This window comes from Rhynchophorus ferrugineus, unplaced genomic scaffold, assembly GCF_030347505.1.
Source record: "Rhynchophorus ferrugineus isolate W39M unplaced genomic scaffold, kcgeb_rfMv2 rfM10, whole genome shotgun sequence".
NCBI classification, from domain to species: Eukaryota; Metazoa; Arthropoda; class Insecta; order Coleoptera; family Curculionidae; genus Rhynchophorus; species Rhynchophorus ferrugineus.
Window position 1 is genome coordinate 3858764 of NW_027472589.1, and position 25731 is coordinate 3884494.

Here is a 25731-nt window from a genome sequence, read left to right on the forward strand (position 1 = left end):
GTATTTAATTCAATTTATGTTCATAGTACACACCCCTTTGCCTATATGTGTAAAAACATTTAATTAATAACATTTTTGGTTTACTAATTTCTTTATTAACCTCGATATCTTGATGAAGCTCGATACTTCTCCACTCCAAGTACTCCTCAACCGAGGACATCTGAGTAATGACATTTTAACGTAACGATCATTATCAGTTTTATCAACATAACCTTCTTGAAATCACCAACCAATATTCTGGACACTACCAAGCATAAACAATTTGTAGCGAATTTTTACTTCACTTCTTCAATCTGCAGATGGTAGTAAACATCTGTAGATTATCATGAGTGGTTTCACAGGTTCAAGAACTGTATATTTAGCGTCAAAGACAAAAAACGAGAGGAAAAATCTGTAGACCAAAACAAAAAACATCACGGAGAGGTGACTATTAAATAAAATTGGTACCTTTGGTTCGAGCATTCACTGTTTGGAATCAAGAAATTTTAAGGCTTGAGAATTTCCATTATTTCTTGAAAAATATGGGAAAATTTACACTGCAAAAGCTTAAATTACACATTGATCCTTCTGAGTATTATTTGTTTCATTAATTTTGATAAAATAAACGGAGCAAACTAATTTGTATTTCTAAAATTAACAAATTTCTTACTCGGAATTTGATATGTACTATTCATATTTATCAATATTTACCCATAACACACAATGTAATCAAAATGCATGATGTAACCTTGTTATTCGGCGCATATTTTACAAACATCTGTAGTTTGCAGTCAAAATAACATGAAAAAAAAGGCATACATTTTTGGTACGAAAGTTCACAGATATGCAGCTGATGCGACGATGAGCTCATAACGACTTGTTTGTTTCAGTTTTTTATGTCCTTTAACGCGTAATCTCAAACGTGCACGAATTTTCGTCACAAAATATATGGCATAAGTCAATACAAATAGTGTAAATAATGCAAACATCCCTGCAACATAAAATATTTTTAACAAAAAAATTGAACCGACTTCAAACTGATTAGTTGGTAGTAGTTAAAATAATATTGCAAATAGATAAATAGGTTTAAGTAGGTATTAAGCTACATTGTGTGTATATAGTAGAATATAAAATACGTGTAGTAGATCGGTGAAATAAGGTTTTGGTTTATTTTTATTTAGTTATTGCCACGACTATTACGTACATATTTTATTTTAAAACGTTTTTTTGTGTTAAAAATCTAAGTTTGATTATTTTTTAAATTTTAGTGAGTTCCTTACTTATTTCCTGAAGTCGGTTCATTTTTTTGTTAAAAATATTTTTATTTTTCTCTTTTTATTGTTAGATATTTACTCAATGAATGACGCAGTTATTCTCCAAGTATTACAATGGGTAGGCCATGTGAAGGTGCAGCACATATGAATAAAAATAGGAATAAAGAAACAATAATTGAAAATAAGGAACGCTTCAGGCCCCGGGTACCTCCGCTATCTAGTCTAAGTGATTTGACAAATGTTCTAATCAAACTAGAACAACAAAAAGTTGATTTCCCTGTCGGGAATTGAACCCGAGGCCTCCACACATGAGCTAAACGCTCTAACCATTACACCATAGAAGCAGTTGCCTACTATATTTCTACGCCTTCTCATATGACCTGGTTAATGCTTAAAAAGCAAACTGAATAGTTTTTACACTAAACTATTTCCGATTTTCCGTCACATCAGCACACTGATAACATTATACCCAAGTTTTTCTTCATTTCTTTTTTCGATTTCCCCGGATTCCGCCATCCATTGGAACCACCTAGGAAGTGCAGTCTTTCGAATAAAAAATGTTCTTTCGAAAAAAAAAAGAATTGTGAACGAAGAATTTTGAAAATCGGTCCACAATTGACGGAGAAATCGGCGAACAATAAGTACAGCCGAACACAGAACCTCCTCCTCTTTCGAAGTCGGTTAAAAACAACATAAGATGTACGTAAGGTTGCCAAAAAAAAACTTTTCAGCAAAAATACGTTTATAACATCGCAATATATTGAGTGAAAAACTCATACGACATTTTAAAAATACATTGTCATTAAAAAATATGATATTTAATTACACCAATCGCGAACTAACAACTGGAAACTTAAAAAAAAAACTTTTAATAAGCAATTATGCAAATGCAAACAAGGCCGTTTGATATTAATACAGCGATAAAGCGCATTATTTTCCTCGGCCGTAGAGAAAAAAGGCATAGAAACGCCCGTTGAAAAAATTCGAATTTATTTGCTTTACATTATTCCGAGTAGAGAGTCGGCAGCGACGCTATGTCTTATTATTACACAAAACAAGTGCCTGCTTTCGAGAACTATAATAACAATGGCCGCGATAAACGAGAGATAGTAATCGTAAAGTACCGTTATAAAAGATAAGATTGCATTAAAAGCCCGATAACGACGTGTATGGATGTTGCTTTTAAAAGTACTGATGATAAAATGGAAACAATTGTCGTTACTATTTTTAACTTATTGTGAAGTCAACCACTATGTATCCAATGAACTTGCATCAAAAACTTTATTAACACAACTTTATACACAATTCAAGAATTGAATAGAACCCTTTGTTGACCATTTCCCACCTGTTTCAATGATGTTGGTTTGGTAGCGATCCAATCGTCTTCAGAATTAATACAACTTAAGACTATTTTTTTAGCCAGAGGGTGCTGCATCGATTAGAACAACTATCTCCACAACTCTTGCAACGTATGACCGAGTATTGACATACCTTAGACAACGTTAGTAACGGTTTCATTCTGTTTTAGTAGCTAGCAATAAGCTACATCTTGTTGATCCCACTATATGCACAGAAGAATTTTATGACCCTGATATGTGATTTTGTAGTGTGTGTATTTTGTAGAACTATTTTTCGTCGTACAATACGTAGTTACAATACACTACAGAAATCTCTTAAAAAAATCTTTGTTAGCCTAACAACCAGAGCTGGGAACTATCGACTGAAAACGACTATCTGCTTAGTAACTTACTACTTTTTAACCGACTTCGAAAAAGGAGGAGGTTCTATGTTCGGCTGTATATATATATATATATATATATATATATATATATATATATATATATATATATATATATATATATATATATTATGTATTTGTGAGCTGATTTTCAAAATTCTTTTTCTATTCGAAATAGTGCACTTCCGAGGTGGTCCCATTGGAACCAAGTTAGGATCTGATGGGGGAAGGGGGAAAACCGAAGGAAAACATCAAATTTCAAAGGCACGTATAATATTTTCACATATTTTTGATCTAAAATAATCAGATATTTGTATATTATTTAGTATATGTATTAGTGTAAAAGCCATTCAGCTTGCTTTTTAAGCACCAACCGTATTATATGAGAAGTCGTAGAAACATTGTGAGCAACTGTTTCTATGGTGTAATAGTTAGAGCGTTAAGCTCATACACGGAGGTCGCGGGTTCGATTCCCGATGGGGACAATAACTTGTCGTAGTTGTTTAGTTAGAACATTACTACTTATTTTCAATCATTGTTTCCTTATTCTTAGTTTTCCTTATACGGGCTCCACCTTTACTTGGTCTACCCATTGTAATATTAAATAAATTAACTGCGTAATTCATTGAGTAAACATCTAACACTAAAAAAAGAAAAAAAAATATTAAAAAAAAATTGACTAAAAATTAAAAAATAATCAAACTTAGATTTTTGGCACAAAAAAAAAACATTTTAAAAGAAGATATGTACATAATAATCGTTGTAATATCTAAATAAAAATAACCAAAAACCTTATTTCACCTATCTACTACACGTATTTTATATTCTACTTTATACACACAATTTAGCTTAATATCTACCTAAACATATTTATCTATTTACAATTTTATTTTTACTGCTACCAACCATGAATTACTATGAAGTCGGTTCCAAGACCAAACAATACAAAAATAATAATAAAATTTTGTGAGATATACAATATACTTTTGCGAAACTATTTTCCTGTGATCAGACATTAGACGGCTTATGACTGACCACGACGATTCCTCAAAAAGAAGGTTGACATAAAGACCGTCTATGAAAAAATCGTTAAAAGAATACTAAAATCACTTCAAGCTTTAAGTTACCTAATGAGTCTAAAATTACATTTTCTTCACTTCCATCTCCACTACTTTCAGGAAAATATGAGAGATATGAGTGAAGAGCAGGGTGAACGATTTTACAGAGATATCAGATACCGAAATTGTGAAGAAACGTGCCGTGTCGTCTTATGACAATGTTAAAAATGAAGTCATTTTAGGATTCGGCAAACACATAACCATAAAAATGATGTCACAAAACCTAAACAGTCTTTTGAAAACTATTCAAGGTTTTGGATGCGATAATAATTAAAAAAATAAATCCAGTTTCAACATCATGCCACTCTTCGAGATACCAGTTGACATTGGAACCCAACTCGACGGCTATACGACAACGTCAAACACCAATTAATCAAGCCAAGCTTGTAACATTGCTCTCGTAAACCGTGTACACCCTGTAAATCACACGATAACTTGTCAAATAATACGAACCGTGTTTGGCCAACAATCCCATCGTCCTGATGAAGGGTATTCCGAATCAATCGAACAAATATCCCATTTAAACCTCTCACATATCCGAACGTCAAGTTCCAGCGAACGCGGTAATCGCCGTTATCTCGCCAGCAAAACCAAACAGAGAGAACACCGATAAAACTCTACGTTCAACGCACACACGCGCAAGGGGACAATAACAACGGCGCGGAAAAAACGACGCTGTCTACGACAGAACCGTAACAGCACCCGATCGTATACGACTACGCACTGACTGATACACGCGTGTAGTAGCGGTGAAATGTGGGGGGAGAAGGGAAATACGAGATACCGAGATGGAAAGGCGGGAGAAATAACGCCGATGTGCTACGATAGGAAAACAGGAAAGTCACGCATAAAACAAATAATAAAATTTACAGTTCATCTGTGTTAAAAGTATATTTCTTCTTCTTGTATTCAAAGAAATATTATGCTAATACCAAAAATTAAATCAGAGATCAAATAGAATACTAGAATTACATTCATGTTTTTTTAGTTAGCCCTAACCCTCAAAAGATGCGTGTATAAATCTGACAGGAGTCGATCATTAGTTTGTGAATTATAGCATTTTGAGTGAAGCAACTTTTGTTATTGTGAAAAAAATTGATAAAAAGGAATTTCGCGTGTTGATAAAATGTTGCTTTTTGAAGGGAAAAATACAGTTGAAGTAAAAACTTGGCTTGATGCCGAGTTTCCCGACAGTGCTCCAGGAAAATCAACCATCAAGGATTGGTATGTTAATTTTTAGACGTGGTGAAATGATCGCCGAAGACGGTGAACGCAGTGGGCGCCCAAAAAAGGTTGTTACCGACGAAAACATTTAAGAAGTCCACAAAATTATTTTGAATGACCATAAATTGAAATTGAATGAAATAGACACTCTAATTATATCAACTGAACGTGTATATCATATCATCACGATATGAGAAAGCTCCGTGCAAAGTGGGTGCCGCTCGAGCTCACTTTTGACCAAAAACAACGACGAGTTGATGATTCGGAGCAGTGTTTGAAGATGATCAAGCGTAATAAACCCGAGTTCTTGCGTAGATATGTGACAATAGATGAAACATGGCTCCATCATTTCACTCCGAAGTCCAATCGACAGTTATCCGAGTGGACTGTACAACCACTCCAAAGCGTAGGAAAACGCATCAGTCGGCTGGCAGGGTTATAGCGTCTGCATTTTGGGATGCGCATGGAATAATTTTCATTGAGTACCTTGAAAAAGGAAGGACCATCAACAGCGACTATTACATAGCGTTAGTGGACCGTTTGAAGGAGGAAATCGGCAAAAAACGGCCGCATATGAAGAAAAATAAAGTGCTGCTTCACCAAGACAATGCACCGTGTCACAACTCAGTGAAAACGATGGCAAAAATCCATGAATTTGGCTTCGAATTACTTCCAGTGTATCAGTCAGTATCAGTGTACCAATAATCAGTATATCACCCTTGAAGGGAATTATGTTGAATAAAAAAAACTAATTTTGCCAAAAAATCCGTTTTACTACGGTAGGCAGGGGACTTTTCAATTAACCTGTTAAGAATCTCTCCTGTAATCAGATATTTAGTAGCTTTCCAGAGTGAATACTCGGCATTAGTATTTACAGAAAGGAATCCAGCGTTTGAATCTTGTTTGATTTCTTTAATTTCCTTTAATTACTGTGTGGTGGCTCTATTATGCAAGGTTTAGGCAATACTTCCTGTAGCAGAATCTACTTCTGGCTTGGCTTCACACAAAATGTTATAATTCACAAACTAATGATCCGACAGCTATCAAATAAAAATTCTAGTAGCGCCATCTATGTGTCAGGACGGGGACTTTTCAAGTGACCTGTTAAAAGACTTCAAAAAAAGCCCTTGTTTAAATGAACTAACCCGTTTAATGTTCGTATTCGGTTAAACTATCTTCCAAAATGATAATTTGATAAATGATACCAAAACCACATTGTTAAATCATATTTGACCTTTAAATATTCGCCAAGCAATAAAAGTCGAACCTTTGAGATACTGGCACTTTTTACAGATTTACCACAGCGTGATTCTCCCTCAATATTAAATTATTGAACTAACTAATAAAATTAACCGAATTAAATCATTGAATAAAAAATTATAAAGATAATATAGAAGGTCTCCATTGATATTAAAATGTTATACTTTTTATGGGACGACCTTTTATAACAACATTTACGTTCAAAGCTGGCCGATTTCGTTTGTTAATTAAATCAATTGGTTCATCGAGTGCAGTTTAAAGTCGAACATTGAATATTCATTAAGCCCCTATTAGAATGTTTCCGTCAGTATTTGCGTCCGATGATCGTGTATGGGACGTCATAATTAAAATGATCGTTAATGAGCGGGGCACGACGGTTTTTCTTTCCTCCTCGTCCATCAAGCCGCGGAATATAAACGATCAATTTGCAATTTTCGACCTACGAAGGCTTCCTTTTCAAGGCAAACAAGTTCACTCCCATTGTTTTGGTTTATGTTTTACGACAATTGATGTAATTTGGTTCATAGCTAAAAAAAAACTAATATCGTCACATAAACTTTATTGAAAAAGCCTATGAAGAGGAAACAGTCTGTCAGCTATATTCTTGAAAGTACCGCAAGCCTTCGATAAAGTCCAGCATAAGGGACGTATAGACTTCATAAGAGGCTACCGAGGCAATACGTTAAACCCTTAAACTCCTGCATTTCAGCCAAGATGCTAAACAGTTAAATAAAAAGAAACCTACTCCGCAATTAAAGAAACAAAAAGACTGCAAGGTAGTGTTACCTATTCTTTACATACTGTATACATGTGTCACACCACAAATAAAATTTTTTATTATATTTTTATTTGCTGATAAAACTGCGATACTTGCTAATGGAGACCATGGCGAAAAAGCAACCAGAAATCTACAAGGAAGTAATAATATAAATAAATGCAGCCAGGCATGGAGAATGACAGGACAATCGAAAAGTCTCCGGCCTACCATAGTAAAACACATTTTTTTAGCAAAATTAGTTCTTTTTATTCAACATAATTCTCTTCAAGGGTGATACACTGATTATAGCGACCTTCCAACTTTTCGATACCATTTTTGTAGTACGATTTGTCCTTTGCTTCAAAATAGGCCTTAGTTTCGGCGATTACCTCTCCATTCGACGAAAATTTCTTCCCAGCGAGCATTCTTTTTGAGATCCCAGAACAGGAAATCGTCGCTGAGGTCCAGATCTGGAGAATACGGTGAATGAGGAAGCAATTCGAAGTCCAATTCATGGATCTGCGATACGGTGCATTGTCTTGGTGAAGCAGCACTTTCTTTTTCTTCAAATGCGGCCGTTTTTCGGCGATTTCGTCCTTCAAACGGTCCAATAACGCTATGTAATAGTCGCTGTTGATGGTTCTTTTCCTTTTTCAGGATAGTCAATGAAAATTATTCCATGCGCATCCCAAAATACAGACGCCATAACCTTGCCAGCCGACTGTTCCGTTTTCTCAGGCTTTGGAGCGGGTGCATCGTGTGCAGTCTACTCGGATGACTGTCGATTGGACTTTGGAGTGAAATGATGGAGCCATGTTTCATCCATTGTCACATATGGATGCAAGAACTCGGGTTTATTATGCTTGATCATTTTCAAATACTGCTCCGAATCATCAACTCGTTGTTTTTCATCAAAAATGAACTCAAATGGCACCCACTTTGTACAGAGCTTTCTCATAACCAAATATTCGTGAATGATATGATATACACGTTCAGTTGATATCTTTGGAGTGACTGCTATTTCATTAAATTTCAATTTACGGTCATTCAAAATCATTTTGTGGATTTTTTTAATGATTTCGTCGGTAACAACCTCTTTCGGGCGTCCACTGCGTTCACCGCCTTCGGTACTCATTTCACCACGTCTAAACTTAGCATACCTATCCTTGATGGTTAACTTGCCTGGGGCATTGTCCGGAAACTCGGCATCAAACCAAGTTTTAGTTTCAACTGTATTGCTTCCCTGCAAAAAGCAATATTTTATCAACACGCGAAATTCCTTTTATCCATTTTTTTTCACAATAACAAAAGTTGCTTCACTCAAAATGCTATAATTCACAAACTAATGATCCGACAGCTGTAGAATTTATACACTCATCTGTAGAGGGTTAGGGCTAACTAAAAAAATATATGCATTTCTAGTAACGCCATCTATGTGTCAGGTCGGGCACTTTTCAATTCACCTGTTAAATGGTCCCCTAACGATGTCGTGAGACGAAAAACGACAGTCTACTTTGATATTTTAAACATTCTCGTCGTACAAGCTGTGTTACTTAAATTTGTATCATGGTTCCAATCGGTTTGCTTTCCGGTATCTAAGTACGACGAACTTCTACACCATTTAACATTTAAGATATCGGCTAACATCACGTTGTTAGTCTCCCGTATCTATCGGGCAAACGCCGAGCTTCTTACAGAGGGTCGTCGGTTAAAAGGGCTTCCAAAAAGGAAATGGGATGGTTTCCGGCCGATGTCGGAGGGCGACGGGATCGAGGCGGAGAGGGGACGGTGGCTAATACCCTGCCGGATAATCAACTGACGCAACACCTTCCAAGTTCGGCAGTTGCCCCGATAAACCGCATCCATTAGTTACCGTTTTAATATCCGATTATTGGCCCCATCGTTCATTAGATTACGTCCTGCAGATACGAGGCGGAGAGGGTGCCCCGCATCGGCGGTCTACTCGGTAATCATTCCGCAATCTTCTAGGTGGTTAGGAATGGTGGAAGGGGGGTGATTATTGAGTTTATACGAATTGGATAAACCACGTACTGATGGCGTTTATTAGGTGCTTGCATTGATTCCGATCGAATCTTCATGTTAAAATTGGATTTTCGCACATTTCGAAACCTTGTGCCAGCCGAAGCATGCTGCGTCGAACTGAACAGGTGGTCATCTGAAGGCGCTATGCCTGGTGAACACGGCGGTTAGTCATCTTCCCTCCTTTTGGATCTTTCTGTATCGAAACAGTTGATTCATCAGCTGCTAAGTCGCTGGGAAGTTCTGATATGACGCAGCATCAGAAGAGAACAAAATAAGGATTGTTCGAAGATGCCACTCTGAATAACTTTATAATAATAACTGGAAAAAGTGTCAGTTTGTGTCGAGAAACGTCAAGACCGTCAAAAAGTACTTCCCGCAAAAGCGATTTACTCAGTACCAAGTCAGGCATGTTCGACGCACTGAAACTATTATTTTGTTCACATTTCAACCTAGTGACACATACTGAATGTGAAGTCTGAGAAGAAAAAGAAGCTACTCGATGCGATAATACACAGTAACACCATCTGTTGTAAATCCATAAAAATTAATTTAGACGTGATGTCATATTAGAACTGCAACGACATTCTAGCTAAGAACACTTCCAAGATAGATTATTTTATTTACACATTTTTTTATAATTTCCATCGGTTCATCATTGATTTCAGAAAGATATTCTCAAAATAATTTTCTACCCTCCAAAGTAGGTTGGTTCGTGTAAGCTTCCAAAAGTTGGAAAGCAAAATATCATCAAATTAAACAAACAATGATCGGGCTAATCAGTACCCATCCACTATATCACCTATTCTTAACGCCATCAGATTATATATATATATATATATATATATATATATATATATATATATATATATATATATATGTATATATATAGATATGTATATATATATATATATATATATATATATATATATATATATATATATATATATATATAATTTTAAAATTGGTAATTTTGACACCGAAGGCAAAGAGCGTTCTTGACAGCAAAAATGTAAGGCGAGGATATGCGAGAAAATTAACCGAAACGCGAGCAAAAAACAACTATGTTATTCTTCAGCATGACAACTCTTGACCACATGCCACAAAACCGGTGAAAACATACTTGGAAACATTAAAATGGAGTGTTACCCCACCTGCCGTATTATCCAGACATTGCTCCTGCTGATTAGTATTTGTTCCGATATATGAGCCGTGGCTTGTCTGAGAAGCGCTTCACTTCTTACAAAGACACCAAAAATATGGGTTAATTCGTGGATAGTCCCAAGATAAACTGTTCTTAAGCGATAGAATCCGTAAATTGCCTGAAAGATGAGAAAAACTGTAGGCCCGTTGATGGACAACACTTTTAGTAAAGTACGTTGTACGGATATTTCATAATAAAGCTTGAAATTAAATTAATAATTATATTAATGAATACAAAGTCATTGATCAAAATAAAAAACAATATTGCTCTAGCATTCATTCATATTTAGATCAGTTCATTTTGCTTCGAACATTCTAGATCCCTGAAGAATGAATGAGATCGACAAATGACTCTATATTTTACTCTAATACAGATACGACCAACATACAAGAGGAACACACTGTACTGCCACCATTTCAATTACACCTACATATCATCTTGACCTTCACGAACCCAACGACAACTCTCCATTCGAATTATCAGAAAACCGAGTCGTTTTACGACGGGTTATTATCTGGGATGAGATTAACAGCAGTATTTGTTCAGTGGGGCTCTGCTCCAACGGTAACCGACCCTATCCCGAAGTACGCTTCCACGAAATATCTCGTCATAACCAACAATATATTTAATAGACTAGATGAAGGCTTGTGTTCGGTAAACTAATATTGATGGGTAAACAGAAATAAATCGGAATATTCCTGTCTGTTTAGGGTCGATATATACACAGTACCGATCATGTACGCAGAAGATATCAACATTCACACGATATTACAACTAAAATACGGACATTTATTAACTTTAATTGATCTAACTCTTCTTTCCTAAGAGATGGACTTAAATTAACATATCTCATAGTAAACGAAATGTACTCAATGAAGAATAAAAGTAGCATCATTCATTTGATCGGTGAAAAGTTATTGAATCTTGAAAATGGAGATTCCAGAAGGTGAAATTCGCCATATTTGGCTATTTAATTCATAAAAATTATGTATACAGAACATTACGTGCTGTTTATGGTAAATAGTGTTTAAGTGAACGTCAATATCAGAATCAGTTTCTCAACAGTTATATTATAACTATTATTACAACCATAAATATTAACATATACAATTACATTATCGTTATACAACCGATTATTATAAGTAAAACATATTAATTATCAAAAGTTATCGCAAATATGGTAAAAATATATAGGTATATCAAGCTGACATGGATAAAGAGAGTGAAGAAAGAACAAGGGGAAATAAATACTCTACATAGAAGCTTAGTATATACTGACTAATATACAGAAGCTGTTAGTCTATATTTTGAAAACAAAACCACGATATTCATAAACAAAAAAATAACGCAATGTGCAGTACATGTTACAAAAATATAAATTAAACATAAAAAAGTAATACACCGCTTGTTCGAAAAGCAATACGAATTTTTAAAATGCCCCGCACTGATTCGATAGGTACCGTTTTTTGTTTCTTTTTTCAAACGGATTTCCAGTAATTAACCTGTCATTCCTTAAAAAACAATGCCTGTATTAATGCTTATTAGTAATTGATCAGAGAGTTTGGGAACCAGTTTAATGATTGGGATAATATTAATATAGATAGATTTTAACACACCTGATATAATTGTTAAGAAAATAGATGGTTTAGTCAAGTTAGTTTCGATTTTTGGTACTTTCTCTCCAAAATATATATATATTTTGTGACTTTTTGGCACCTTTTACATGTGTGACAATTTCCTGCTATTTTTTTTTGTCGTTTTCGTTCAAATAATCATAGGTTACTGAAAATTACAGGAATTATAAATAATTTTACGTTGAATCAAATGGTGGTATTATAACTTTTAAACTACATTCAGTTTTTAAGTTATGCAGTGAAAAATGGATTTTCGAAAAGTGAGTAAATTTCTATTTAGGTGAGATATCTCAAAAATTGTTAACATTAAAGCAATTTTACATGGATTTTCGCTTCTTTCACCCCAAAGTACCTATATTTTGAAACTTTTACTTTTATCCAAAATATTTTAAAAATTGGCACTTATTTCATGCATATAGTCGTGAAAATTTACAATTTTCTGATATTTTCACATTTTTTGATGTCATTTCCGTTCAAATACTCATAGGCTAGTAAAAATTAGAGGAATTATAAAGAATTTTACGTTTAATCAAGTGGCGGTATTATAATTTTTATACTACCTTCAGTTTTTAAGTTATGCAGTGAAAAATGGATTTTCGAAAAGTGAGTGAATTTCTATTTAGATGAAATATCTCAAAAATTGTTAATTTTAAAGCAATTTTACATGGATTTTCGCTTCTTTCACCCCAAAATACATATATTTTGAGACTTTTACCTTTATCCAAAAGATTTTAAAAATTGGCACTTTTTTCATGCATATAGTCGTGAAAATTTACAATTTTCTGATATTCTCACATTTTTTGATGTCATTTCCGTTCAAATACTCATAGGCTAGTAAAAATTAGAGGAATTATAAAGAATTTTACGTTTAATCAAGTGGCGGTATTATAATTTTTATACTACCTTCAGTTTTTAAGTTATGCAGTGAAAAATGGATTTTCAAAAAGTGAGTGAATTTCTATTTAGATGAAATATCTCAAAAATTGTTAATTTTAAAGCAATTTTACATGGATTTTCGCTTCTTTCACCCCAAAGTACATATATTTTGAGACTTTTACCTTCATCCAAAAGATTTTAAAAATTGGCACTTTTTTCATGCATATAGTCGTGAAAATTTACAATTTTCTGATATTTTCACATTTTTTGATGTCATTTCCGTTCAAATACTCATAGGCTAGTAAAAATTACAGGAATTATAAATAATTTTACGTTTAATCAAGTGGTGGTATTATAACTTTTATAATACATTCAGTTTTTAAGTTATGCAGCGAAAAATGTATTTTCGAAAAGTGAGTGAATTTCTATTTAGATGAAATATCTCAAAAATTGTTAATTTTAAAGCAATTTTACATGGATTTTCGCTTCTTTCACCCCAAAATACATATATTTTAAGACTTTTACCTTTATCCAAAAGATTTTAAAAAATTGGCACTTTTCTCATGCATATAGTCGTGAAAATGTACAATTTTCTGATATTTTCACATTTTTTGATGTCATTTCCGTTCAAATACTCATAGGCTAGTAAAAATTAGAGGAATTATAAAGAATTTTACATTTAATCAAGTGGTGGTATTATAATTTTTATACTACCTTCAGTTTTTAGGTTAAATAAAAAAAAATGTACTTTTGAAATGGGAGTGAATTTGTATTTATGATTCAGATCACTTAAAAAACGTAAATTTGAAAGCAATTTAACACGGACATTTCTTTATTTCGCCCAAAAACACATATACATTGATACTTTGACCTATATTCAACATGTAGTCGTGAAAATTCGGAATTACCTGCCATTTCTACGTTATTATTTACAATTTCCATTCAAATAATAGTATATTAACAAAAATCAGAACGATTATGAAGATTTTTTCGCAACATTTACCACAATATTGTCGTTTAACAAAATTTACTAGGCATGACACGGCCAAACTATTGTGCTATTGAAAAACAAATACAGCTCTTGCCAGTTGAACATCTAATTCATGCAAATACCGACGGAAAAAATGTGTTTCTAATGACCGATAATGAATCGAACCTTTACCATCAGTGTCCCACGACCGAAATCCGCGATTTTTTTCCGCTCGATTCGTCGATTAACCTTGACACTGAATTCGATCTTAATGGGAGTCTGGTTAGAGACCAGACGATGGGATCAGAGAGTGGGCGCCATCACAATAGACTGTTAATTGGCCAATCGAGGATCGGCGATCTCGTATCGCTCGTAGTACGATTCCAATACGGATTTTGTCGATCCTATTGACGGGCTGACCCAGTTGCTTAACGAAAGAAAAAAACGACAGCGGAGATAGCTTAAAAATTTACGTCACGCGATCGAAAATATCGCGAAACAATGGCGGATGAATATTCATCCGTCGATATTTGCGAAATAAACGGCGCCTGAAGGCTATTTGAAAAATATACTCGTATTGGTTATCCTGGCAGATCACCTGAGGATGCAACAACCTCTTACATACTCCCGTTATTATCTAATCCAGCCAAATCAGGTTAAACTCCGTAATAAATACGCGACAATCTAGTAGAAGTGCATCAATTTATCGACTAATTATAAACGTGAATTAATTTTAAGGGACATAGCTATTCTATTTTTATATTTTATATCAGAGATCTTAGACAACAATGTAAAATAACCGCAATTACACAATTGAGATAACAGTATTAACTAGTTGGATCTTATGAAGAGAAAAAAGTTTTCTCAATTATATTTTCGGACGCTTCACAAACAAGGGAAAGTGTCACTGAAGCAATACACTAAACTATGCAACTGTTATACATCACCCAGAATATTTAGAGTCAACCAAGACGAAACCTACCGAGCAATAACAGACAACTGGTTTGTTTCCTGGTTTGGAGATTTTAATAGAATATTGAACTCAAGTAAGCACAAAGCTAAGCAAACAAACATATAATCCCCACAATCAATCAGTTATATGTACTGATATTTAACAAATCAAAATAAAATAAAACGTAAATAAACAAAAATATATATTAAGTTAACACTCTGTATAGTACTCAATGATACATACTGATTGATGGAGATAAACTGGCAGCTGTAGATGAAAAACAAATCGGCATACTGCATAAACAAACATAATATTCAATCAGACAGCAGGATAGACTTCACTTCCATGTTAACTGAGATCAAAGTTCTCCCTTGATTTTCCCCCCTTTTCCCCATCAGATTATAACTTGGCTCCTATGGGCACCACCTCGAAAGTGCACTCTTTCGAATAAAAAAAGAATTTTGAAAATCGGACTATAATTGACGGAGAAGTCAGCGAACATACATTAAAAAATCTATATATACAGCCGATCATAACATAGAACGCCCTTTTTTAAAGTCGGTTAATAACACCTGAGTGTTGACACAACTTGGACACCTCTTGGATAACACCTGAGTAAGATGTAGATTCAAAAGAATCAAACTATTTTATCTTGTGTAGTTATATAGTGTGTATGTATATAGTTTGAATATAAGTGAGTATATGTAACACAAAAAGATAGTAAAATGTTAATTAACAATATTCAGGTGTCAACTTCTGCAAATACTTAAGATAGAACCAAAGGCCCCTCAATGTATTTGGTATGGTAAAGACAAATGGTAGGCTATATATAAATAAATCACTACATAGTATAAAACAAAGTCGCCTTTTCTGTCCCTATATCCCTATGTGCGCTTAAATCTTTAAAACTACGCAACGGATTTTGATGCGGTTTTTTTCAATAGATAGAGTGATTCAAGAGGAAGGTTTATATGTATAATACATGCATAATATACTAAGGCAACATTGCTAATTTTAGAGGTTTCTAACGTGATGTCGTAAATTAACCTATTTTTTAGGCTTATTTAGCAATTAGCAAAAACGCTGACTAACCCTAGTTAGATCAAATTAATGTACTACAGTATTGTACACCATAAAAAGGTCTACAAAAAAGTCCGAGATGGTATATGTTTATCTTTTAGGGATAACCCACATTAACCATTTTTATTGTTTACTTTTTACGTGAGAAAATGGCTTATTTACGAAGCTATTTTAAGCAATACGGCATTAATCCTTATCGAATTAAGTACCTTAAATACAGTGTGCAATTAATATAGATCAATATGGTTCCTTACAGCATGTAAATTAAACAAATATTTTCGGAGATATTACAAATTTAAAATTTGCGTTTAAAAATGTGTAATGTAATAAAAATTGTATGAATTTAGATATTCCAAAGATAGCAGGAAATCTTCATAGTAAGTATAGGGGAAGAGGAATTGTTTTACTCCAAATTTAATGCGTGCAGGCCAAGGGCAGTAATGAATGAACCAAAAATACTGGATCGATTTTAATCATGTTTTCATTGAGTGACATAGGCATATATATTTTATGTCCGTGCAAAGTCGGAGCGGGCCGCTATGTTTTTATATACAACGTTCATATTTTTTCTGTAGTGTATTTAATTTAGTATCAGCATTGCACCCGTGCGAAGCCGGGGCGGGTCGCTAGTACCAAATAAAAAAGAGTTAAACTTGAACTTTAAATTACATGATCTACCATCAAGAAGCTTTACCTTGTATTAGACAGGCCATAACTGGATAATGATTTTTTCAACAACACAATATTCAGTGAAACGTTGCAACGTCCGTGAAAATCAACATTAAAAGAGTTACTAAATAATTAGTATAACCGCCATATTGACCAGATCACGCACGTCTAGATTTAAAGATAAGAAACAATATTTTACAAACTAAAACTTATATTAAATCAACAGGAACGTGGACGCAATACAGTACTGGACAACATACAGGAAATCAGAAGACTGAAGCGAACCAGTGTGTATTCTTAACTTTAGCTTAAGAAGTTTTATTTTAATTTTGGAAATACATAGTAATGTATTAATCCCGTATTCGAAATGCTTCTTTATTAAAACAAGTACAACACAACAGTAGTAATTAATTAATTTGTAAATTAAGATTATACTAAAATCCATTCGAAATACACAATTTACATAGTTAAAAATCGCCAGTGAAAGAATTAGCTGCATAGCAAGTGAAAAATAACGCAAAAATTAGTCTCAGTTCATGGAAATTGGTCAACAACAATTACTAAATATCATTTTTGAACAATTTATCACCAACTCCAATATTAACATGTTGTAGAATCTATTAGAGCTGACAAGTTGTAAAACAAGAAAATATTTAGAATAATTAACAAAAATTATCGCCTTATATTAAAGATTACTCTTTGAAGTAAACTACTCAGTTATATACAACAAAAAAACTATAGGCAATGATGATGATATCTAAAAATGGTAAAGATAAAATCTAATGAATCAGGCAAAGACGAGAACAAAAAAACATTTGTCTTAATCGCAAAGAGAATCACTTTAGAACCACAATTTGTATAATTACCAGCTATGGATTCACGAAAACTGCACTCCATTGGATAACACGTCACTCATTAAACAAAATAAACAAATGAACGTCACAATAGTGATCCAAAAAGGAACACAACGAAGTAAAATTAAGTACTAGCCATCCTTTCCTTACCCTTCTTTGATCAACTAACTCAAAAACACGGAGGGGGCGACCCACTATATTTTTTTACATCTCCCGGATTTACCCTAGATTTAGTTTAGTTCTAATGATCACCTGTCGAATTTCCGACGACTATTCGCCAAAAAACAACCATATCACGATCGCTGACAATGAACACAGACGATATTTGATGCAATCTCTTCAGTCCCGTCATAGAAAAAAACAATCTTCGTGCCCAACAACACTATGGGTCCTTGCCCGTAGCTGTCAGCGCTCTCGGATCGAATCCGCAATGACTCGGGGCATTCCGTGAAACGTATTAACGGATAAGCATCTATTCGATGGTATCGTGAATCTATCACTGCTATTTTCTTAGTCAGCAACATTCGGATATTAATTAACGTGCTGGCCGCAGAACAAACACGAATAGTTAGCTTATTTGGCCGAAATAATCAAATGTTTACGTCCTGTATACATACCATTAGCTTGTACGACGTCCTGCGAAGGTTACTTAATGAAAAACCAATTAGAACTTACCTGAAACAAGAACAGAAATTAGTTATAAAATCGAAGCGAAAATTACTACAAATGAATAAAATATGGATCAGATTTCATGGGACCAATTTTGTGTGAAAAGCACCGGGCAGTCAGTGGCAGCTAAATCTGGTGAATACGGTGGATGTTGAAACAATTCGTACACTAATTCACCGATGATTTCTTCATTAATTTATTTCTAATAGTAAACAGTGTTTTTTTTTCACCAATTCATACATGTCTAGTGCAAAAGCTTAGATAATATTTGACTTCACTGTTTTATGCACAAGCACATTTAGACTCGCCACCGACTTCAAACTGATTAGTTGGTAGTAGTTAAAATATTGTAAACTGAGTGAATTTTACACTGAATTACTTCCGATTATACGTCTCACCTGTTCAGCAGTAACACTATACACAAATATCTGATTATTTTAGATAAAAAATATGTGAAAATATTATAAGTGCCTTTGAAATTTGAGGTTCTCCCTTGATTTTCCCCCCCTTTTCCCCATCAGATTATAACTTGGCTCCTATGGGACCATCTCGAAAGTGCACTATTTCGAATAAAAAAAGAATTTTGAAAATCGGTCTATAATTGACGGAGAAGTCAGCGAACATACATTAAAAAATATATATACAAGTAAGCACAAAGCTAAGCAAACAAACATATAATCCCTACAATCAATCAGTTCTATGTACTGATATTTAACAAATCAAAATAAAATAAAACGTAAATAAATAAAAATATATATTAAGTTAACACTCTGTATAATACTCAAAGGTCCATACTGATTGATGGAGATAAACTGGCAGCTGTAGATAAAAAACAAATCGGCATACTGCATAAACAAACATAATATTCAATCAGACAGCAGGATAGACTTCACTTCCATGTTAACTGAGATCAAAGTTCTCCCTTGATTTTCCCCCCTTTTCACCATCAGATTAGAACTTGGCTCCTATGGGCACCACCTCGAAAGTGCACTCTTTCGAATAAAAAAAGAATTTTGAAAATCGGTCTATAATTGACGGAGAAGTCAGCGAACATACATTAAAAAATATATATAAACAGCTGATCATAACATAAAACGTCCTTTTTTAAAGTCGGTTAATAAAATAAAGTGTCATATCCCCAACCTGCTCTTAAAAACGTATTTGATTAATCGATACTTCCGTTTAAACATGAAGATATATACTCAATTGAAAACTAATAAGAACCGGCGTGCCATAAAGAAATGTTTTGGAACCAGTGCTCTATCTTCTTTACATCAATGTTCTTCCCGCAATATACGGCAATGTTAGTAGTAGAAGAGGCTTTACAAGAGCTCCATTCGAAGACTTCAATTGGCTTTTGATAAAGTTGTTATCCGGATCACGCCACAACGTGTCTTCATTAAAAGTGTGGAAATTCCATATGCCAAAACGTCAAAAGACCTAAGCTCAACCTTGAAAAAGAGACGTGACAAATTCAGCAAGTCCAAGAAAATTGGTTGCTTGACCGAATCGCGCGAGATTTATTTACAGCAATCTTATTTTATATAAACAAATACTAAGCCCACTATGGAGCTACCGAATTCATTCAAGTGATTTAAAGGTTCCGAAATGATGTGCTGGGCTGGAGGCTCTCTATCGCGACCCACATTTTGACAGGGCCACACATAGTATCAGAAGATCTGCCGATTCCTAACAAAGAAGGCCGCAGAACCACGTCAACACGGCAGTGTCTAGATTTCTAAATGTGCATCATCCTTACACCTCATAAACGGGAAATATAATCTGCTCTTACTAATGTCTGGCCACTGAGGAAAATGTTTCAGTTGAATATAGTTATTTGTAAAATATATAACACCATCTTAGAGGCAACGTAAGAACATAACTCCTCAGATACCTGGACGCTACTTAAATTTAGAGCTATAGTATCAGGCTCAACCATCCATCTTGTCATCTTATTATCACGTTTCGCATCTATATTGGCACCGTACACAAGAAAATGCCACTTCTTGTCAAGCCTAAATAATAAAACACATACAGTCTATTCAAAGTTATTTTGTACACATGTTATTTAAGTTTGTGACATCAAAGCGTCAAAGTTCAGTTTAGCTTTGACATACAACAAAATTCTAATCTAAAAACTACAGTTAATTATACAGCCACAATAGTTTATAGGTTAGAGTTATAACCTCTTACCACATTTGCTTTCAGGAATGTTGCATACGTCTGACAACCGGACTTTGACAGGCTCATTCCTTTACGTGTCCCAATTAATCAGACAGCATTGTGTCTCTTTTTAACTAGAATAGAATGAGAAGGAAAATGTGAGAAGGAAGTGTTTGATTCTAAAACGAATTTACAAATTACGACAGGCAATACATTAAAAATTTTGATCTTGAAAAGGCTATAAAAATAGTGATGCTATTTTAGATAAACTGTCAATTTCCGAACCAGAGGACTGAGAAATCAATCAATACCTTCCGGATGACAATAAGACAATACTATGGAACATTCGTCGAGGAAAACTGACTGAAAACCAGATTAAAACGGACAAAAAAACACGAGACTAAAAACAACACAAACAGTTTCAAGTTTAACATTTTATTTAGAAACTGCAAACTTCGTGGATAGCATCGCTGGGCTGCACAAATATATCGACAATATAAATTTTATCGGCGGCAGTAAAACTAGAACGAATTCTGACAGGAAAAGAAAAAAGCGACCCAAACTCTATACGTAGGTTTAGAGCAGGATAGGTTTACACCGTGTTTCACCAAAACGAAACGTCACTGACAACTATTCATACAAATTACACAAATAAGCTATTAGGATCTTTCTTAACGTCTAACCGTAAAACTTGGCCAGCTTCAATTGATCTGATGTATAAAGAAATATAATAACGCAAGTTTACGAACTCGGATCAACTTTGGACCTAACGATTCCTAACGTTATTTGATGCCCTGAACTCATGTCTTAAAGCCGTATGTCAAGCTTGTAATTGTACGAAAATTCTAGCTCTCAAAGAATTTTCAGATATGGACTCAAAGAAAAGACAAAGAAAAGTCATGGATTGGTGGAAAGAAGCCGACCACATCGACACCAAAAAAACATTCATGGTCATAAAGCATTGATGCCCAATGAGCCGACATAAATAGAACAAATTTAAAGACGTATTGTTGCAAAAAGACCAGCAAATAGCGAGTAACAGACACCAAATCATCCTCTAGCATGACAAGAAGACATAGAAGTCTCCAATTTTGGAGAAAACAATGAAAAAAATGTCCAAATATTAACAAATAAGTTTAAAGACCCAAAATGCATGACCCTAATCCAGCAATTCCCCCTCCTTTCTCCCACATAACATAAAATATACACCAGAAGCCTTACTCTTTGTCAGGAGGAAACCTCCCGATGCAAACTCTTGAGCTGCAGTGTATGTTTTACGTCTCGACGAAGCCCAGGCATCGTTCGCCTATAAAGCCAGTCACGTTTTTCATAAAAATACTCGGTTTATTTCTTTTCGTACGCCGGAAAAGTAACAATGTCACTTCTGCAGTCATTCGGGACCCTTTCATTAGCATTTTACGATTTTTATTTAACTATGGCCTCCGGCGATGAAACTACGTGATGTACGGCATTAATATGTGCGTGTAGTTAACATGACACCAAGTAGCTGAAAAGTCTCCGGTCTGACCCAATGATATCCGGCACTAAACTATATGTCATGTTCTTTAAGCATGTGGCCACAAAACATAAGAATATAGAATGGGAACTTAAATGGACACGACCACACGTTACCATGTTATCGCTGTGCGTCAAGTCAGTAGAGGAAAGGAGGTAAAAAGATAACAGATTTCTTTCTATAAATGTAACATAATGTTCATAATAATATCAATCACATTATTCAGTAAATTCAAATATTGTATTTTTAAGTATCATATATCTAGGATTTTTTAATTTACAGTTTTTTACTTTATAATATTTAAAGGAATAACAATGTACCATTAGAAAATAACTTGTCACAGTTGTCACATTAGATATTCTTTCTTATGTATTTTGAAAATGTTTTATACAGATCAAATGTTGCAATTATCAGTCAGTCAAGTATCAGTTAGTTATACAATCAAATCAAATAAATCCGCTAGGCACGCCCTCAAGTGCGTGTAGCAATAATCTAAAAACATATCACCATCGCGTACAATGAAAAAAACGGAACGAACATACCGGCGTATTAATCAAACTTAGTCCCGTGTGATTATTTTCGTTCAAAAAACGAAAACTGTTGTTATTGGACAGAGGATATGCTATAAATATAAATAAAAACCAAATTATAAGACCGCATTGAAAGAGAGACCCTTCTTTCACTCGATCTAAGTCACAAATAACAGACAGATATTATGCGACGCTTCTTCGCCGTGCGCGTTATAAACTAATAACGCGATAAATATAAGCGGGACGCGTCTAAAAACCCGTTCCCCTCTACCGTAAATCAAGCGGTCCAAAATCTCGAACTAAAATCGTCGTAAATTTCGGTTCAAAATTACAAAACAGAAAACCAGGAAACGCATTCACCATTTCCCCAATAAACATCCGACACGGCCACCGAAATAAATCCGCGGCGGTGATGCGGCTTTAGAGAAGAAGAAACGACGTTATTAGACGAGATGCTTCCGGAATATGGACGTTGAGTTGCACAACGGGCATCAGAAATGATATTTTATCGTTTGTGCTGCTGCGCGTTGTCATTCAAATATTTTACCGTGAATATTTAAAGATTTAAGACCTTCTAATGTATAATAATAGAATTCGACTATAATATTAACGTCAACACAATGAAGACAGCTTCAGCTGACCAAGGCCACGAAGTAGAAACATAAGAAAAAGATATTGCATTGCAAAGTTCCATATAGGCATCAACCCAAAGAGAATTTATTTTTTAATTTATTTTTTTATTGTTATTTAATTATTACATTGTTAGTAGTCCTTTCCGGCTAACCTCCAATTTGTCTTTATGATAACTTAAATCTAGGTATATAACTAGGAGGACCCATCGGCCCTATCTCAGTCTCTGGTGAAATAATGTTTATACATGTCACTGCTGTATTTTTTATTAACTGCACCTCACTACACAAGATCAGATGGTTTGATTCTTTTGAGTCCCTGTCCTGCTCTGGTGGTATTCAAAAGTTGCAATACTTAAATATTCTTATGAGAATGGAGTCTTTCCTCATGCCCCCTTGCAATTCTCTTGATTTCTTGACTAACTGTGAGTATCTGAAAAGGTCTCAATGTAAGGTAGTCAGTCCTGTAGTATTTGGGTGCGCCCACAATACTTCTCAGTACTTTGTTCTTGCAACTACTAACATAAACAAAATTTGAATTTTGTTTATGTTTCTCCTTGCAGAACATCCTCATAATTGAACTTCGTATGTCCATATAGGTTTCAGTAATTGTTTATATAATAAGTATGAGTGTAAGTATCTCGGAATGAATTTTGATGCAAAACTTCGCTGGAAGGAACATGTAAAAAATAGAAGGAAAGATCTGAAATTAAAATAAAAGAAAATTTATTGGTTAATTGGAAGAAAATCACAATTTCCAGCACATAATAAATTGATATTATATAAGCAAATATTGAAACCTATATGGACATACGGAGTTCAATTATGGGGATGTTTTGCAAAGAGGAACATAAATAAAATACAAATTTTTCAGAACAAAGTCCTGAGAGGTATTGTGGGTGTATCCAAATACTATAGGACTGATTACCTACACCGAGACCTTCAGATACCCACAGTCACTCAAGAAATCAAGAGAATTGCAAGGGGGCACGAGGAAAGACTCCATTCTCATACTAATATTGAAATATTGCAACTTTTGGATACCACCAGAACAGGACACAGACTCAAAAGAAACAAACCATCTGATCTTTTGTAGTATTGTGTAGTGAGGTGCATATATTAAAAAATTCAGCAGTGACATATATAAACATTATTTCAGCAGAGACTGAGTTAGGGCCGATGGGTCCTGCTAGTTATATACCTAGATTTAAGTTAGCATAAAGACAAATTGTAGGTTAGACGGAAACGACTAGTAACAATATAATAATTAAATAATAAAAAAATTCACTCCGAATTCCAATCGACAGTCATCCAATACGGACACATGGAATTTATCACATACAACTCCTTTGTTAAAAAAAATGTAAATTCCAGTATATATCATTATTTCCAACCATTACAAAGTCAAAATCAACGCCACCAACGTCAGAATGCATTATTCTTTCGGAAATTTTATTTACAGCCGTTCTTATCCGAACGTAAAACGAAATTGGTCCAGTATCAATTGACATAATCTGTCTTGCCGTGTCCCACGTCGTTATTTATAGAGTTGTCGGGCCAAAAGGCCTTTTAAGACTGGTCGCGTCCCGTTTATTTTCCATATAAAAACGTATACGCTCAATTAATACGCGATTGAAAACAACACGGGTATATAGGATACGAAACCAGTTCACCGAATGAGACTTTCTCGAGATAGCGCTCGATTTCTTACGATATTATTCGTGAAAAACATCGTTTTTGATAACAAATCATCTGTATTGAAAAAGTGATACTCCTTATGCCAATAAAAATCATTAATTTTAAAATATGAAGACTTTATTTAAAGTATCCTCAATCGATAGCCTTTCTCTCATCCTCATCCCAGGCAATTTACGGATTCCGTTTTCGTATCTTTTGAGGCTATCCAGGAGTCGATCAATATCTCTCATCAGAAGGAGTATGGTCTGGAGAATACTACGGATAGAGTAACTCTATTGTTCACAGAGGAAAGGAAATAAAACTTCAAGTTTGTTACACCCAACCAGGTGAAACGGATTCAAGTCTTCCAGAATAAGCTCATCAGGAGAATATTAAACGCTCCATGGTTTGTCAGAAATAATCAAATTCATGAGGAAACTGACACTTCATATCTTAATCATTCCACAAGCAATAAGTCAACTCAAGTTCTCCTGAAAACACGGTTGTTCGCGAGCTGTTCGACATACTGAGAGCTTAGCACCGCGTCACCGCTAACCTCCCCCAGATTCCAGGCTGAAACGACCTCATCCGTCGCTGCTGTCATAACTTTTGCACCCATACGGCGGCATCCAGACGTGTGTTAACTTAATTTCGCGAATCTATAGCTAGTTTCACCGGGTCCTCGTGTAGAATAACGGCTCCCGGATCAGTGGGTTCCATATCCCCAAATTCAATGTAGTAGCAGTATCGCAGGGATCAACCATGAGGCGGTTTCGGTTTAGTGTAATGGTAAGCCCAGAAGACAGACCTACATAACCCGGTCCAACTTATCACTCCAGGGCAAGTCTCTCTAATCAGGTATGCGTCATGCATTCCACCGCCTGCTTTCAGGCCGGAACAAAAAGTTAAAGAAATAAA

General features: G+C 34.7%; 1 protein-coding gene and 1 long non-coding RNA gene across 4 annotated transcripts in view; both read right to left on the reverse strand.

Moving 5' to 3' along the window:
• The window catches only part of ckn (CRK like proto-oncogene, adaptor protein), a 295091-nt gene that overhangs the window by 175616 nt on the left and 93744 nt on the right, over nt 1–25731 (reverse strand). The window contains exon 1 of one of the 3 annotated variants that reach the window (XM_076415879.1): nt 4563–4838. The exons of the other annotated variants lie outside the window; for them this stretch is intronic. Within the exon in view, the coding sequence (XP_076271994.1) occupies nt 4563–4584 (22 nt within the window). The 5' untranslated portion in view covers nt 4585–4838. Of the gene's footprint in view, nt 1–4562; nt 4839–25731 lie in introns of those variants that run through there. 3 annotated transcript variants of the gene reach the window in all.
• LOC143203642 (uncharacterized) lies at nt 12167–18304 on the reverse strand. Its single transcript, XR_013007386.1, has 3 exons — nt 16740–18304; nt 13782–15867; nt 12167–12784 (listed from the first exon to the last, which is right to left on the reverse strand). It is a non-coding gene; the product is annotated as an uncharacterized LOC143203642 (long non-coding RNA).